Raw genomic sequence first — 16,467 nt, forward strand, 5'->3', positions numbered from 1 at the left:
ATTAGAGATATAAAATTACAGTGTTGCACAAAGCAACCAGTCAGACGTTTTTTCTAACTTGTAGTAGAAAAATGACAGCTGGAATTTGATTGGCTACTTTGTGCAACACCTCCACTTTCTTTTGCGCTTGAAACAGAAGAGAATTAACTGTATTAGGCATATGCCACCAATTTGTGCACAGTACCTATCCTTGACCTGACAATGTAAAGTAAGGTTCTGATTGGCTGAATCAACCAACCATGTAATAGGAGAGACATCGTTCTTATTATCTACTATTGTAAATGGGAATGGTCTACCTATTGCATGCTTGTTAATTCGGTGGAACTGACCAGTCAAAATCTTACTGTACAGAGGCAGTTTATTCCCGCTTCTGTCCCAGACAATATTCAAACTCCAAAAAAGTCAACATTAACCAGAAAGGATGTTAGTCATAATATCTATGAATATACACAAATGTGCGTATCTTATATATGTGCATATCTAAAAATATATGCGCATATATAAATATATATTGTACATACATGCAGGTCCACAAGTGAATACATGTATTCATACTCTCATATAACAATGACATTGAGTTTCACCATATTCAAAGCAAGAAATAAAACATATTGCTTATTATTGATCCTTGTTGTTTCAATCTTTTTTGTTTGCCAGATTTTTTTTTTTTAAATCTTCTCCATAATACCTCTCATGTAGTCTCACTAGGATTCAGTACCTGTGCATTTGTCCAATATGCAGTTCGCTTTTAAAGTACAGAAAACTCCATTCACATTGAGTCTCATCTCTCCGTGTCACAAGGAGTAAGGTTTGTGCTTTTCATCAAATAAAAATTGCAGTGCAAAAATGTAAACATGAATGTTAGACAGTTAAACCAAAAAAAAAATGTTTTTGTTTCTTTTTGTTTTTTTTATATGGCACGACAGCCTATTAATACACATACAATATAGTACAATATAACAATAAGGACAGACAAATAGAATAATAATAATATGAACAAAAGAGGGCACACTTGCATAGGAATGCAATCAAAGAAAATTCGATTCAAAGCCAAAATGCTTTTTTTTGTCCTTGATGGTGATTCCTTGTTCCTCTTTTGTGTAGTTTCTGGCAAGAAATAGTTAAGGTGGATGGTGTGTATATAAGAGAAGGAAAAAAAAAGTAAATTGTCTGTGGATATGTGTGACTTTTTTTGTGTCTTTACATTGCATTTTCAGTCCTTCCAATCATTCATAAATAATGAAAAAGTCCATTGCACTGTTTTTGAGTTTCCTCTTGACTTTCATCAGTCCAGACCAAGCGGTCTATACAGCAGCTTGTATCATAGCTTTTCAGTACTCTACAAAATAGAACAAAATAAATGATTACATTACTGCAGCATATACTGTACAGGCACTTTAAAATGAAACCTTTTTCATACGTCCTATATATATTTTGTTATTATGTCTTGTCTATACATTTGAAAATAAACGATCGTAGAAAAAATGTTGTCACTTTGCCCAGGGCCTCTTCAAAGCCCACCCTTTGACACAGCTTCCTCCATTGCAGCTAACGCAAAATACCAGGTGTCTGAGCTTGCAGGAAGTGATCCATTATGTGACAGTGTTCTTTCCAATGAGTTTGCTGCTAGTCCTATGCTCTGCATCATAAATTAGAGAAGGTCAAATGCTCCCCCATACCCAGAAGCATGCAGTATTTTGTGGTGGGGGCTGTGATGGCAGAAGGACTGGTAAGGGAGGTCTCTGAAGATGAGTATAACTGGGTTAGGGAAGGGAGCTTTGAAGAGACGCTTAAATGGGTAAGCTAATAAGGTCCCTTTTAGGCCTAATTCCATTGTAAACTTTTTATGCTTAAATAGACTAGGTAAGAGTTAAAGTCTCTGTCAGATTTTTATTGCCATCTGTTTCCCAATTTGGAACCATTTTATGTAGATTGATGAAAGGGTAGAACTTCTGACATTGTTTTGGGGGGTCTGTGACTTTCTGTCAATGTAACAACTGCTCCCACAAAAACAACAACCACTTTCATATACAGTATATGTTAATTCAGATCCTATTACACTGTCAGTCGTAGACATCATTCCTTTTTAAGGATTTGTTCCAACAACAGATATTCTGGCATAGACAACTGTAGGCCACAAGGCAGGGAAAAACCTATTACAAACAGGGTGGGGCTGCCACTGCAACATTAGCATATTTAGTAATGTTGCCCAAGAATATTTGTGCTCAGCAGTCTAGCTGTTCTATGGAAGCGACAAACTGCTACGGATGATCTGCACACAGTAATTTCCGCAGGATTCTGGCAGTTTGAATGGCTGGATCAAAGCCTTTACTTAGTGGCTCTTGGGTAAAACCTGATTCCAGCCTACCCTTCCCAGCCCTCAGGATCCACACCTCACAAGTATTATTTTTTTTTCGTTATTTTTTTTATACTTACCTTTTTCTGATGTCTTCAGGCTGAGCTTATAATGCACAGGGTCCTCATCCTCTATGCCTATTTTCCGGCACTGGGTGTTTTTCAATGCTGCAGAAAACAGTGCTGACATCATTATGTCAGTACCATTCTCTTGATCATTATACTACGAGTGCAGGGCGTGGGTCCATTATGCCCTGCACTTACAGGATATCTTCAGTTGGCTGGACATCATCGACTGAAGCCATCTAGTAGCAGCGGACAGCACGGTAGAGGATGTCAGTATTGCAGCCAGAGTTCCTTTGTTTTTCCTTTTTTTTTTTAAATAGCTGAAGCCTTCCTTTAAAAACAATGTATAAGCTGCATCTGGGCTTAACTTACACTCACAAACCTATTTTATTACCTGCCTCATGTGCCTTTCGTTCTGTATCACAAAAGGATGGTTTTCCTGCTACATTGTGTTTGCAAATTCTATTCTAAATAACAGATTCATTCAATTTCACATTAGTGTGTACAGTATCTCAATGCTGCTGAACAATGATGGATTAAGGTGTTCAATACAGTTTATATTTGCTAGCGTACATAATACAGTTTCAGGTAATTAGGGTGCAGTCATGATGAAAAATGGCAATATTCCCAGTTCTGAGGGGGCATTTTATTCCTTCATTATGTTTTTGCATTAGTTCTAGCAAGGTGCAAAATGCATTGAATAAATACATGATAACATAATATAACAATATGACAACTACAGTGGAACTATGTATATATTGGGGACAATTAGCCATATAAAAGAATCTACATCAACATCTTAGACTTTAGGAAAACACCTAAATAATCTTTACTTGCATAGTACAGTAAAGTAGTAACATTGTTACCTTGAAGCAAAGTGATCTAGAAGGATGCGAGATTACTGGTTAAGTGTTTAGTATGACGTGTGTGCACCAATTTGCCAAAATGCATTGTCAAAAAATGTGTAAACTGTTAGCCAGTATTTATATTTAGACATTTGCATGCTTTAACAATCCTTCACATTTATTTTTCTTTGGCAAGAAACAGCATAATCTTTCACGCAACAGCAATAATTTAGTATTGCTATTCCTGACTGATTTTTGCAGCTGTAGAAAAGATCATGACATTGGAACGAAATAGACAGCAGTAATCTATAGCAACCAATCAGCAATTGTCTTTCATTGCTCTGGCTACTGTACACTTATGAAATCAGAGTGGTATTGGTTACTATACTTTGCACCCCATTGTTGCTCTGTGCCCTGCTTTAGTAACTTATCCCACTTTTAAATGTATTATAGTTTTATACAAGTTGTATTATAGACATCATTACTTACATAATTCACCTGTAAACTGTCCTTGACTGTTTGGCCCCAAATATCCTACATCCAGAAAATCGATGGCATTGCGCTGGTGACCCCTCATGATGTCTCCTTTTCTTGGTCCTGTTGAATCTTTTGAAGACGTCGTACCAGATGAACTGTGACCGCCTGGTGATGGGAAATTTGGCTTGCTATATGGCATAAGCACTTCATCTGAAGATGAAAACCAGTAAAAAAATAATTCAACCAAAGACCAATTTAAGACTTAAAGTGCATTTTTTAGTGGGGGGAATTTGTTTAGAGTGGGGGGAATTTGAATCCCTGTTAGGTCATACTGCTATCTACGGTTCTTTTGGGAGCATTTTCTCTCACTTACTGTTCCACTGATAATGATTTTACCATTTAAATGAGGGTAAATTATCAACAGCAACACAGATAGATAGATATATATATATATTTTTTTTTTTCTTTTTTCTCAATAGAGTAAGACTCCATTTACATGGGCTTTTAGTGCCCACATGGAGCACTATCCACTCTGTGGATTCTAGCAACTGAATTGACAGGTGGTACCAGACAGCTGCAGCCACTCAGCCTGTAAAAGCAATGACAGGCTGACTAAAGATGCAGCTGTCTGCCACTGTTCACATGTATCTGCTCATCCAGTGGTTACCTGCAGCTAGGGACAGATGACTGGCCCTGGAGCCAGAAAGATTGCTGCAGGTAACCGCTGGATGTGCTGAACAGCGGCAGAGAGCTGCGGCTCTAGAATGCCTGTAACTGCTTTGTACGGGATGAGCAGAACAGAATCCTAAGAATGAGAATATGTTAGTTGAAAAATCTATCAGAATAAAAAAAAATGAAAACAAAAACAAGAAAAACTATTAACCTCTTGCCGTCCGCCCGTTAAGAAAAAACGGACGGACGACTGACTCCTATCTGCGGGTTGCCGTCGCCAGACGGCATTTTTTTCCTGCTCGCGCGCGCCCCCTAGCGCGCACACGGGCAGGAAAGACCCGCTTGTTACTACAGCAACAACTTTAAAATAATATTTTACTACGTTTTTTTTCTGAAAAGATGGTAAGCCATTAAGGCATACAAAGCTAAAATTAAAACATTTGTGCCGTGGGTGGCCCTACAGGGGGGAAAATTGCTGGCCAAAAACTGACTGCATCCAATTGTATACAGTTACTCTTTAGGTATTCAGACAACCGCAGGTTTCAATAGCTGGCTGGTGGAGATTCCTCCATGCATGCTTTTTAGCATGGGTGGAGGATCTATTAGACACTCGTTAGACACTCTATTGGACACTCATGACTCTGACACTCAGCTATGCCTAGCTTAAGGGTTAAAGTCGCGGATAGCTGCATCATACAGTTTTTTGGAGAATTATAGATTTTGTACACACTTCACCACTGGAATTTGTGAGGGATATGAAAATCAAGGGGATTATGACAACCATCAGTTGCTATGCTAAAACCCCAAAATATCAAATGTAGGCCAAATGACCCTTGAATCAAACTGTCTTCCTAGATATAGAAAGTAACATTGTTTTATATTCCTTTAAAGCTGCATGCTAAATAATTTAGCAGCCAAATGTGAAATGATGTTCCTGTACTGAAATAGCTTCCACACCTGTCTAATTATCTTGATTGCTGTTCTTGCTGATATTGTAGAAAAGCGCTGATCTTTAAAATATCGCCATTAATTTAAACACAAGCTCTGTTAGTGCACATTATATGGGGGCTCTAAATGTGTAATTATAGAAAATAAAAAAATAAAAACGGAGCTATAGATATGCTTTAAAAGAGAGAACTGGGAATAATTGTCAACCTGCCATTTTCCCTTAATTAGGTTTATGTTGAAGCTGCTTGATGATGTGGCAGAAAATGCTTTCAGTGGATTACATGCTAGATATTAAAGGGGATCTGTATTATAATAGATATATGAATATATCAACAGTGGCTTCAACTGTTTATACTGAACTTTACCATAGTTTCTGTTAGCTTTTCAACACTGATGAAGGTACTCTGTGCGGTCCCGAAAGCGCTTGTTTGGTCATATGACAAAAAAATTCAATAAATGAAGCTTTTGCTATCTTAAAAGGATTGGTGTGCTGGTGACATTTCTACAAGCAGTGAGGCACAGTGACATTATTTGAACCTCCTAGAAGAGTCAGAAGGTGGGTTAAGGTAAGTGTTTTTCTGTCAAAAAAACTTTATTTTATAGGGTTTTCTCAAGCTTTTTGTGTTTGTAAAGTGGAGCTCCAATTTTCATGAAAGATCCGCTTTAAATATTGTGAAAGTGACTTTATTATTGTTGTGACTTTTTAGCATGTCTTAAAGTGTATACATAGTCCAGAGGGTTTTTGTTTTGCTTTGTTCTTACAGTAGGAAAGGATTCTAACCCTTGTGTAGTTTTCATTGTTGCCTAGTTAACCTCTAGATAGATATATGCTCTCCAAGTGTCCTGTCCCCGAAGGTAGGAAGTAATAGGAAATCCAAAATGTTATTATTATGAGAATGAGAGATAAGGGCAAATATTCCAAGGGGACACCTACTCTGGTGACAGCTGTCCTCTTGTTTTTTTTAGAGATTTCCTCTCACCTTCTGATGTATTCTCAGAACAGAAAGTAAAGGGAAATTTACATAAAAGAAGACAGAAAACAAAAATTGACTGAAAGGAGTTTAACTATTCTCCACTATACCCCTCCACACCCCCTCTTTCTCTCTGTAAATTAATTGCAGCGTACCACTGCCACTGGCAAGCATAACAGGATATGAGATCAGTTATTGACAGTTGTGAGCAATCATCTCTATCCATAATGTTAAAAATCTCTTGGGAATATCTGTATATTTTGCCTACTTCACCACTTCAAACATAAGCAGGCTCAGATGCAACATGACAGCTAAACTGGCTGGCTGTCCTAAGGAATCAAATCATTTTACCATGTTTTCAGTCTTTAAAAAGTTCTTAAGTGGTCATGTTGTAGAACTACCCTAAAACGTATCCACTTACAGTATGGTATTATATCAAGTTTCAAAATCACTAATGTTATTTTACCTGATCCAAATGTCTGTTTATTTTGCCGATCTGTGGAGCCAAGCCATTCCTGTGTTTGTCGCTGTCGTTCTAAGGAAGTTCTGCCATGCCGTTCCAGAGAAGTCTTTGTGTCATCCATGTTTGGCGTGTGCCTCTCGAGAGAACTACCTTTCCTTTCTGGTGGACGATGACTGGGCAGTTGCTGCCTTAAACTCTGGCAAGGTGGAGGATCGGGTGGCGGTGGCAGATCTTAATACAAAACCAAGAGAGAAGGCTATATTGACATAAATACAATAAAAGTAGTGTGATTCTAGGATAAAAGTTCTGAGAGTTCCTTCAAGTGGAAGAGAAACAGTCTCTATTCAAGAATATACAGATTGATAATATATTTTCTTCACATATGAAAATATGTTTCCAGCACATCAAATGAAAACCAAAAGAAGACTTTTTCTACTGTAGATAGGTCACAAAGAGTGCAATGCAATATTTCAATACAGATTCTGGTCTGTCACATTAGCCTTGAAGAAAGAGCATTGTACAGTTCCAAAATATTACATTGCACTATGTGTGACCTACCTAGGAATTCTGCCTTGCAGTGCTGGGGGTCCCTGGGTTTAAATCCTGGCCAGGTCACTATCTGCAAGGAGTGTGCATGTTCTCCCTGTGCTTGCGTTGGTTTCCTCCAGGTACTCCGGTTTCCTCCCACACTACAAAGACATGCTGGCAGGTTATTTGGCTCCTGTCTAAATTGGCCCTTGTATGTATGCATGTGAGATAGATTGTAAGCTCCTCAGGGGCAGGGACTGATGTGCTCTATGTAAAGCGCTGCGTCAATTGCTGGAGCTATATAAACACCTGTAATAAATAAAGTATTTGGCCCATACACACCCACTTTACAATGCTATAAAGGGAACAGTCCATACAAGCTGATCTAAAGGTCATGTGGAATTTTATTTTAACCCCTTCATGACTGAGCTAGTTTTTAGTTTCTGTTCCTAAATAACTGACACACTTTTTACATTTTTGCTGTGTGATTCTTCCACAGCAGCAAGTTTTGATTATTATTATTATTTTTAGAATTTTTTTAATAATAATTATACTATACAAATAGTATCTGAATGTAAAGGCTTCATTATTTCATTAATGAAAGAAAGAAGCTTTTAAAAAAGCTTAACTATTTCATTAATGAATGTCTCAATAGTGAGGCATTAATTAATGACTGGAACTGCTGAGAATCAGCAGTTACCAGCATTACAGAGGCTAATATAACTCGGCACGTACAGTGTACGTGGCCAGTCATATAGCCACTTTGTGACGGGACGTACACTGTACGTCTCCCGTCACGAAGGGGTTAAAACCCTGAAAAGCAAACATGATGCAGATTAGCTTACCATCTGGAATTCCTTCCCTGCGAAGGGAGGATGGGTGGTCCATACGGCCTCCTTTGTGTTTTTTAGTAGGCCGTGGCCTTTGGCTAAGATTCATGGCAGAATTGTTACTCTCTGAAGAGAATGGGCTGGCTGGTCTGGGCTTTTGAGAAAAAGACTGCATCTTGCCTAAAAAAGAAAATGACAGGAATGAGATATTATAACACAGTGTTATTGATATGTCCCTCAAATGTTTCCTGGTTCAAGCAACATCTAATGCCTGCACAGATGTGAAGGGCAGCATCAAGCACTGCTTTAATGAAAAAAATAACATATCTGTGTTGGAACTGGTCTGAACTTTTTGGATTGCACTTCAAAATAGCAAGGTAGCACTTTAAAGGACAACTCTGGGCATTTTAAAAATTAACCCAAGCCGTGGGGCCATCTCCATGCTGCGAGGGTTAAGTGCTCATTTAGGTGTAGGGGCTAAAAAAATATATATAAATACTCACCTGGCTGCAAGACCGATCCCCATAGCCTCTTTTTCCCCAGGCTCAGGCAGTCTAAGTACCACTGATGTCATTACGTCTAGTGCAAGTCCTTTCACCTGCATTGAGGATGCTGAGGGACATTTTACAGCCGCAGTGGAGGGAGAGAGAGGTGAGCACTCGATGCATCAGGTGAGTGTATCTTTTTTATTCTGGCCCCTGGACCAAAATGAGCACTTAACACTTGCAGTGCGGGGGAAGCCCCACCACGAGGGTTAATTTTTAAAATGCCTGCTGTACTTCTTTAACATAATAGGTTCATTAGGCACTGTTAGCAGCAGAAAATAATCAAAACAATAAACCTCTGATTTGCCGTAGGCTACTGTATGTTGTGCATTGCTTATTTTGCTATTAAATAAAGGTCACTGATTCAAAAGCAATGTACAATAGCCCATAGCAACCAACTATAACTTAGATATTCACTTATCTCGGATTAGTAAATTGAAATCTGACTGGTTGCTAGAAATTAATGCACTGTGTAAATCATCAAATGTTTGCCCTGCTAAACCTGGGCGCATGGACTTCTCTATGTTAGTTAGAATGAGGCAGGGCTATATACTTTGCAGATTTACGGGGTTTTCTTGAACCCTGTGAATTTCACATATTTTTATTTAGAAATTCCACCAGAGAGTGCTTGAATGTGTCTATTCCTTGCAACCCCCCTCCCAGGGGATTCACCATAGGAAAATATAGAGGACTTTTGAAGGTAAAAAACAGTAGCACAACTTTCAGCCACGCTCTCCGCCTGCTGTGGACATGCCAGGGGGTTTTGAAAATGTATTTTATGTGGATTAGAGTGAATTGAACCTCTCTGACTTTAGCCTAAAATGTAACAAATAAAGATGTTTAGTAAGAAGTCAAAATAATCCTGCATGAGACTTAGTTGCTGTGGTTTTTAAAATTTTAAGAACCATTGGTTCCTATGCATGATGTGCAAACTCCGTAATAGTGAAGCACAGGAGACATGAGGGGGTTGGCCAGCCCTTAACTTTTCCTATCCAAATTAGTATTTAAACATCAGAGTGCCCTGGGTATTGTGATTCTTGGGATCAAAAGAATAGACGCAGACACCTGAGCCTACTTTTTATTTAGGTTCCTTTAGGTACTCCTTACTGGTAAACCTTTATTTCGCTTTATTTAGGTACTCCTTACTGGTATGTCCCTTTTAAAATGGGTGCTGCAGTGACAGTGGATGGCGCCACTTCAAATCCAAGCAGTAAAATATATCACCAGCACACCAAAGTAAAATCTTCAATGAGTGGTCATTTTATTGATGTACACACATCTTGTCATAAAGCAACGTTTCAGGGCCACTCAGGGTCCCTTCATCAGGCATGACGAAGGGACCCTGAGTGGCCCCGAAACATTGCTTTATGACTAGATGTGTGTATATCAATAAAATGACCACTCGTTGAAGATTTTACTTTGGTGTGCTGAAGACATATTTGCTTTATATAATTTGTGTATCTTTGCTTGTAAGCACTTGTAAATGCACAACTATTATTTTTTTAAATGTTTGATATAGGTGATATAAATAAATATACATAATAAACTGTATGCAAAAAAACAGAAGCATTATATAATGCATTAAGCATAAAGTGATCAAGAATTCAATGAGAGTGATGAAGGAATTGTAAGTTAAAGTACATCCATGTAAAAAGAATCAGTTGTTCATGAGCACCCGGGAAGACATGACTGCGTAAGATGTAAGTTTCCATCCACCAAATGCCATGCAAAGTTAGGTTAGGCCAAACACATGACACACTTTCATGGAAAGGAAAGAAAGCTTGAGAAGAGCAAAGCCATCCCTCATGCCAGAGGCACCAGATCGAAACTACCAACCTGTTCTGGACAGGCTGGTTCCATGTAGTGTAAAACCAGCTTTATCTGCTGCTGCAACCAGTGACTGTGCAAAGTTGCCGCTCGTAAATATCGAGTCATCAGAGGAGCTAACTACACTAGATCTACGACTAGAAAACATTCGATCCTCATCAGATGCAGACCCCCATCCATTTACCATAGAACCTAAAAATAAAGGCAGGGGTCTAGTGAGTTCTACACAGGTATCTTCTGAGCATATTTCAATGGCAAGAAAAAAAAGAACATATTTATTAAAGATATCAGTTATACAACCTTTTCAGTGAGTTCCCTATTCTAGCCAAGAACAGATTTTAGTTTCCTTAGTTAATAACAGCCTTACTGATAGATGCAAATTCCTTATTTATGATGGGAAGGAAATATGCAATTTCAAAAGGTATGTCCAAAACATATGTCCAAAACCTTATATGACTGCCAATTATAGCCTGACATTATCTACATTTGGCCGATAAGCATTAGTTGCTCACCTGAACATGCTTTAAGGGCACACACTGCAAAGCCAAATGTCTGTGTTCTTGGAAAGAAAGTAGCTGGTCTAAAACTCAATTATTTACTCAGAAATAACTTATAATTGGTATCTAGGCCCCAAAAGAATAATTTAGTGGTCTTAAGCTATTAAAAAAAACTTCTGTATTACAATAGCCAATGTTCATTCAGGAAAGGCATTTTACAGTGTGTTTAGATAGTCGTGATACCAGCACAACATTATGTATGTCAAATTGCACGACCAATTTATATATTTATATAAATATTTATTAGCAGATAAACTGTTCTTTTACACTTATGCTTTATAACATACCAGTTATATAAACTAGATAATTAATATAATTGTTAAGAAATTTATTTTGCCTTAAATAGGTGATAATAGTGACATTTGTGTAATTTTGTAATATACAGTGAGGGGGAACTGCAGCGGACAAAATCTGGAGCAGTTGCCCACAGCAACCAATCAGCTTCTCTCTTCAGTTTGTTTGGTTGAGGTTTGGAAATGAAAGACAGATGATGATTGGTTGTCATGCACAGCTGCTCCAGATTTTGTCTGCTCCAGATTTGATAAATTCTCCATATACAGTGTATATATATAATTTAAAATGGCACCCTAGTTGTTGTTCATGTTAGAAATGAAGAGTAAAGCTATGAATCACAGTTCTTGCAACTTGTTTTAAAACTTGCCTATCTGAAATGTGAATCTGAACATTTTGCAGTGGATTAGCTATCACCCTAACAATATATTTACTTTAAATACCCAGTCATCCTCAGGGAAACATGTTTTCCTTTTAATCCCCCAGAACCTCACGGGTAAGTAAACACTCAGTAGTGTAAAATCAGCCCTTTTTTGCTGTTTCATTTAAGAGGGAGAGCTTCACTAGTCAAAATATTTTGTGCGACCAGGCTTTGATAGAAACAGCCAATCCCTGATTTATGAGCTCTGCACCTTCTGGGGCAGTAAAGCTAAACCTTTTCATTAAGCCACTGCCCCAGAACTAGTATGCAGCACGGGTCAGGGAAGGCTGCTTCCATTGGCACTTAATCACATAGGTGTTTTGACTTGGTGACAGAGTCTGTTGCATAGAGAATAACATGCAGTTCCTTTGCTGCCTTGTTTCATCTAAGAAATGTACATGTTCAGTCGAAATCAGAATGCGTTCTGTGACCTGCAGTGAGAAGATAACCCATTCCCCACAAATATGTATAGGAAAGCAGAGTGTAGGCGCTGGGAGGTAAATTACTCATGTGCCTTTGTCTCTAACATTAATCTTAAAGTGAAAATCTACTGGAAGGAAAGCACACTGAGAACACCCATGTTCTTTATAGTCAACACTGCTCCTGCTATTTACCTGCTGCCAGGAAAATAAGCATTAACAGCTACAGAACACAGGGAATGAAAACCTGGCATGTCAATGTTATACAAAACCCTGGCTAGGGAAACAAACCTGTGTGTTACAGAGCAGGGTTCTGTTTGGAAGTGTTCTTCATGTCCACAGATAAGTATAGTATTGGACAAGAGCTTTAGCTTATGGAGAACCTGGCTTCGACTCATGCATACAAACAGGGACATTGTGACAGGAAATTTGTATCCTTATATGTCTATCAGTAGAGGACAGAATAGGGGTGGAATTGCGAATCTGAAGAGTTGGGTTGTGCATAGTGCATGGAGATGAGGGTACGAGAATTCAATTCATCATAATGTATGACAATTAGCATCCCTCTGATCTCATACTTTTTGAAAACATTTCATAGTAACATAGTAGGTAAGGTTGAATAATGCAGGTCCATCGAGTTCAAACTATTTATATGTGTGTGTGTGTGTGTGTCTGGCTATACTTGACTCTAGTAGTTCCCATATCCTTGTATATTTAGTGAACTAAGAAACTCATCTAAGAGTTTCTTGAATTTACCAATGCTAGCAGTGGGTACCACTGACTGTAGAAGAGAATTCCACATTCTTACTACTCTCACAGTAAAAAAAAAAAACCCTCTTGTGCAGTCTAAGATTAAATCACCTCTCTTATAACCTCTTGTTGTGCCGTCCTGTCAATACAGTTCTTGGTGTAAATGTTTTATTGTGGATATTGCAATTAGGTGAACTCTTAGGCAGCTCTTTTCTAAGGAGAACAAGTTTAATTTCTAGAGGTGATCTTTATATCTCAGGCCTTTTCGTCCCCTTTATTAATTTTATAGCCCTTCTCTGAACTCTCTCAAGTTAAAGAATGTCTTTCCTGAGGGTTGGTGACCACATACACCACGTCTACTGTTATTTATCTGTCTAAATTATTACTGACTTCCTCATAGAATGTTAAGTTCAGCATGCATTGGGCTGAATGTGTCATAGGCATGTTCAGTGCTGGTAAAGGAGCTTTGGATTACCTTAAACTATTAATTATGAAAAACACATATACATAGGAGTACCAGGGATACTATTGTTTATGCATTCGTGTTGGTCTGTCATGAGACTCCATATTCATGTGGACTACTCCTATCAAATGCTTACTGCATCTGCTGTTGTCTACTCAATGCCATTAAAGGCTAATATATACTTTACTGCCACAACCACACCATATTTTCCCAGCTGTGGACTAATGCATACCATGTTCCCTCAGCTGGGGACCACTCCTCATCATTTTACCTTAGCCATGTAACATTTCACAACAAACTACTGCTGTGGGAACTGCTTCACCCAATACTGGATCATCCGTGGACTAGTCTATATATACTACCTTTAATGTGGACCACTTCATACCATATTGCCTCAGTTACAGAATGTTCCACAAAACACTGCACCTCTGCAGACTACTTAACTGCCTCATTTGTGAACTATTCAACAGCAGTCCCTTGCCTCAATAGTGGTCCCTACCATACCATACTACCATGGCTGTGGTGCACTATCTACTTCTACTCCATACCAAAACATTTGAGGCCATGCCAATCTTTCCAGGAAGCAGCATAATGTAGCAGCAATGACTTCTTCCACAGTAATATCTTAACTAGGATTTTTTATTTACAGTGATGCCACGTATATTAGATGATTCATATCCATTCCTTCAGCAAAACTGAACAACAATAAACATGTATATGGGCTACAGCAGACCCTATAATATTGCAGACATTTCAGAGGGGGGTTAGGGAAGCTTTTTGCAATAGCCTCTTTTTCTCATGAGGTGAGTAACACTGGGTGTATAGGCTATGCATCCAGAGATGAAGACTCCAAGAATACACACCTGCAAATCTCTGTGCTTTTAGGGTAATACAAAGACTGTTGGACAGGGATCTAATGTGCAGATCTAGAAACGTGTCACTTCGTATGATATTGAACATTATAATTAATTTATTTAGAGGAATATCACTGAATTTGCAGCATCTTTAAAATACATAATTACATTTCAGTCAGTTTTTCCTAAATCTGCCCTAAAGAATATGTGAATATTGCATAAAATGGTACGCTTAATGTACAAGCTGACATCGCCTCTGTCTGATCATTTTAAGAAAGAGAATAACATTATTTCCTAATTAAAGAGGAAAACTATTTCTAAGTCTATCTTTTGGAAGTTTTTCTCTTTGCATGTCACAGGATCGCTTTCCCCAGTAGAATGATCTGTTGATGAAAGCCTACTTTCATGTCTTAACGTTGTTTAAAATGCATGAAGGGTCTTGTCTTTTTGTAGCAAATCAAACATATTTTCAAAAACCAACTTTAACTTGATGTTTCAAATGAATGCATAATAAGAAGTCTGTGAACTGCAATGATAGCGAATATCTGCATGGTGGCATAAGTAATAAACACCGTCTGTGAACAGAGAAAGGGGCAGATAAACAGGCAAATAAAAGCCGTCATATTGTAAAACAAGGAAGTCAAATGATCATTTTTAAAAAAAATGCATAAACTTGTTCTAATAAAGTGTATTTAAAGCAAACAAGTTTTTGTTTTTGCTATCTGTTTCCCATTAAGGAGAATTATTTTTATGTTCTGTCCCATAAACACAGGAAGTCAAAGTAAATCTTTTCAAAGTAAGGCCACTGTCACTGGAATAAGTGGTGCCATTGGAAGATCTCCCCTTTATTATTGGTCAGGCAACAACAACACTACAATTCTGGATTTTCCCTCACTTTCAGAGCCTGTTCACACCTGTGTGTTGCATTAGTCCCACGGCACCATGCGATTAATGCACCCTATTGCGCGTTATGTTTTACCAGGTGCAATGCCATTCATTTGAATAATTGTGCGATTATAGTGACACATAGGTGTGAATGGGCCCTTAGTCCCAGTGGCAATGGTAACCAGAACAAAAAAGAGAGTGAATCTCCCCAAAGCAGATACAGACAACAATAAAACCCCTAACATTTTGGCTTTAGATACACTTTAAAGGCCCTTTCCCATAAGGTAATAGCAAAGATGTTCTCTTATGGTCATTAGAGACAATTCCCAACACCACCATTTGGTGTTGTAATGACCACTGTAACTGGAAATGAAAACAATCTGAAGAACACATTTCCACAGTGGTGCCCATTGATAGAAAATGTCAAAATTAGATTCAAAGCTGAACTTCCAGCAAATAGCTGGGCTGAACTGTGAACCTGTGAACCAATTTGTAATACTATTCAGTTAGTCTTGTGCTTGACGTTATTATTATTTTTATTATTACTACACAGAATTTCTATAGCACCAACAGTGTGCGCAGCGCTTTAAAATATAAGGAAGACATTACAATAACAATACAATTTAAGACAAGACGGTAAGGAGGGCCCTGCCCCTGAAGGCTTACATACACCCAGTGGCGTAACAAACGGGGGAGCGGGGGGGTCGTTCGCCCCGGGCGCATAGATGGCGGGGGGGCGCCTGCCGCATGCCGGGCCGACTGTCACCAGAACAAGGCATCAGGCTCCGTTATGGCAGATTATGCGGCCGAGGCTCCAGCACGGCCGCATAACCTGCCATAACGGAGCCTGCTGCCTTGTTCTGTTTGACAAGTGCTGTATGACGGGGGGCAGACCCGCCCACAACCAGGGTCCACGGCAGACCCCCCACAACCAGGGTGCAGGAAGCCCCCACTGACCACCAGGCTAAGGTAAGGTGACACATTTTTTAAAAATAAAATCTTTACCTTTTTAAATGTTCCCGGGAACATAAAATAAAACCTTTTTTTTAATTTTTATACTACTCATCTGATTCCTGGATCCAACAAGCGCGGCCTCCCGTCTCCCACGCTGTTAGAAGTTGCAAACAGCGTGTGCTGGTTACTACGTAAACCGGCGCGCGCAGTGCGCAGTTTCTAAGAAGATACGCTATTAGCGTAGCGGGAGTGATGCAAAATGCGCAGCCGCCTTCCACGCTACGCTAATAGCGTATCTTCTCAGAAGCTGCACACTGCGCGCGCCGGTTTAAGTAGTAACCAGCAC

General features: G+C 38.9%; 1 protein-coding gene across 8 annotated transcripts in view; it reads right to left on the reverse strand.

The window, feature by feature from the left end:
* Positions 1-328: 328 nt before the first annotated feature.
* ROBO2 (roundabout guidance receptor 2) overlaps positions 329-16,467 on the reverse strand; it is a 414,352-nt gene continuing 398,213 nt past the window's right edge. For 4 of the 8 annotated variants that reach the window (XM_018565016.1, XM_018565015.1, XM_018565017.1 and 1 more), the window contains 5 exons: positions 10,537-10,719; positions 8,171-8,335; positions 6,801-7,028; positions 3,756-3,953; positions 329-1,339 (listed from right to left, as the gene is read on the reverse strand). In XM_018565016.1, coding sequence (XP_018420518.1) covers positions 1,338-1,339; positions 3,756-3,953; positions 6,801-7,028; positions 8,171-8,335; positions 10,537-10,719 — 776 coding nt within the window. In that variant the 3' untranslated portion in view covers positions 329-1,337. The remainder of the gene's footprint in view (positions 1,340-3,755; positions 3,954-6,800; positions 7,029-8,170; positions 8,336-10,536; positions 10,720-16,467) is intronic. The other 4 variants (XM_018565020.1, XM_018565019.1, XM_018565018.1 and 1 more) reach the window with 2 other exon arrangements.

This window comes from Nanorana parkeri, unplaced genomic scaffold, assembly GCF_000935625.1.
Source record: "Nanorana parkeri isolate BGI_ZX_2015 unplaced genomic scaffold, ASM93562v1 scaffold806, whole genome shotgun sequence".
Classification (NCBI taxonomy): Eukaryota; Metazoa; Chordata; class Amphibia; order Anura; family Dicroglossidae; genus Nanorana; species Nanorana parkeri.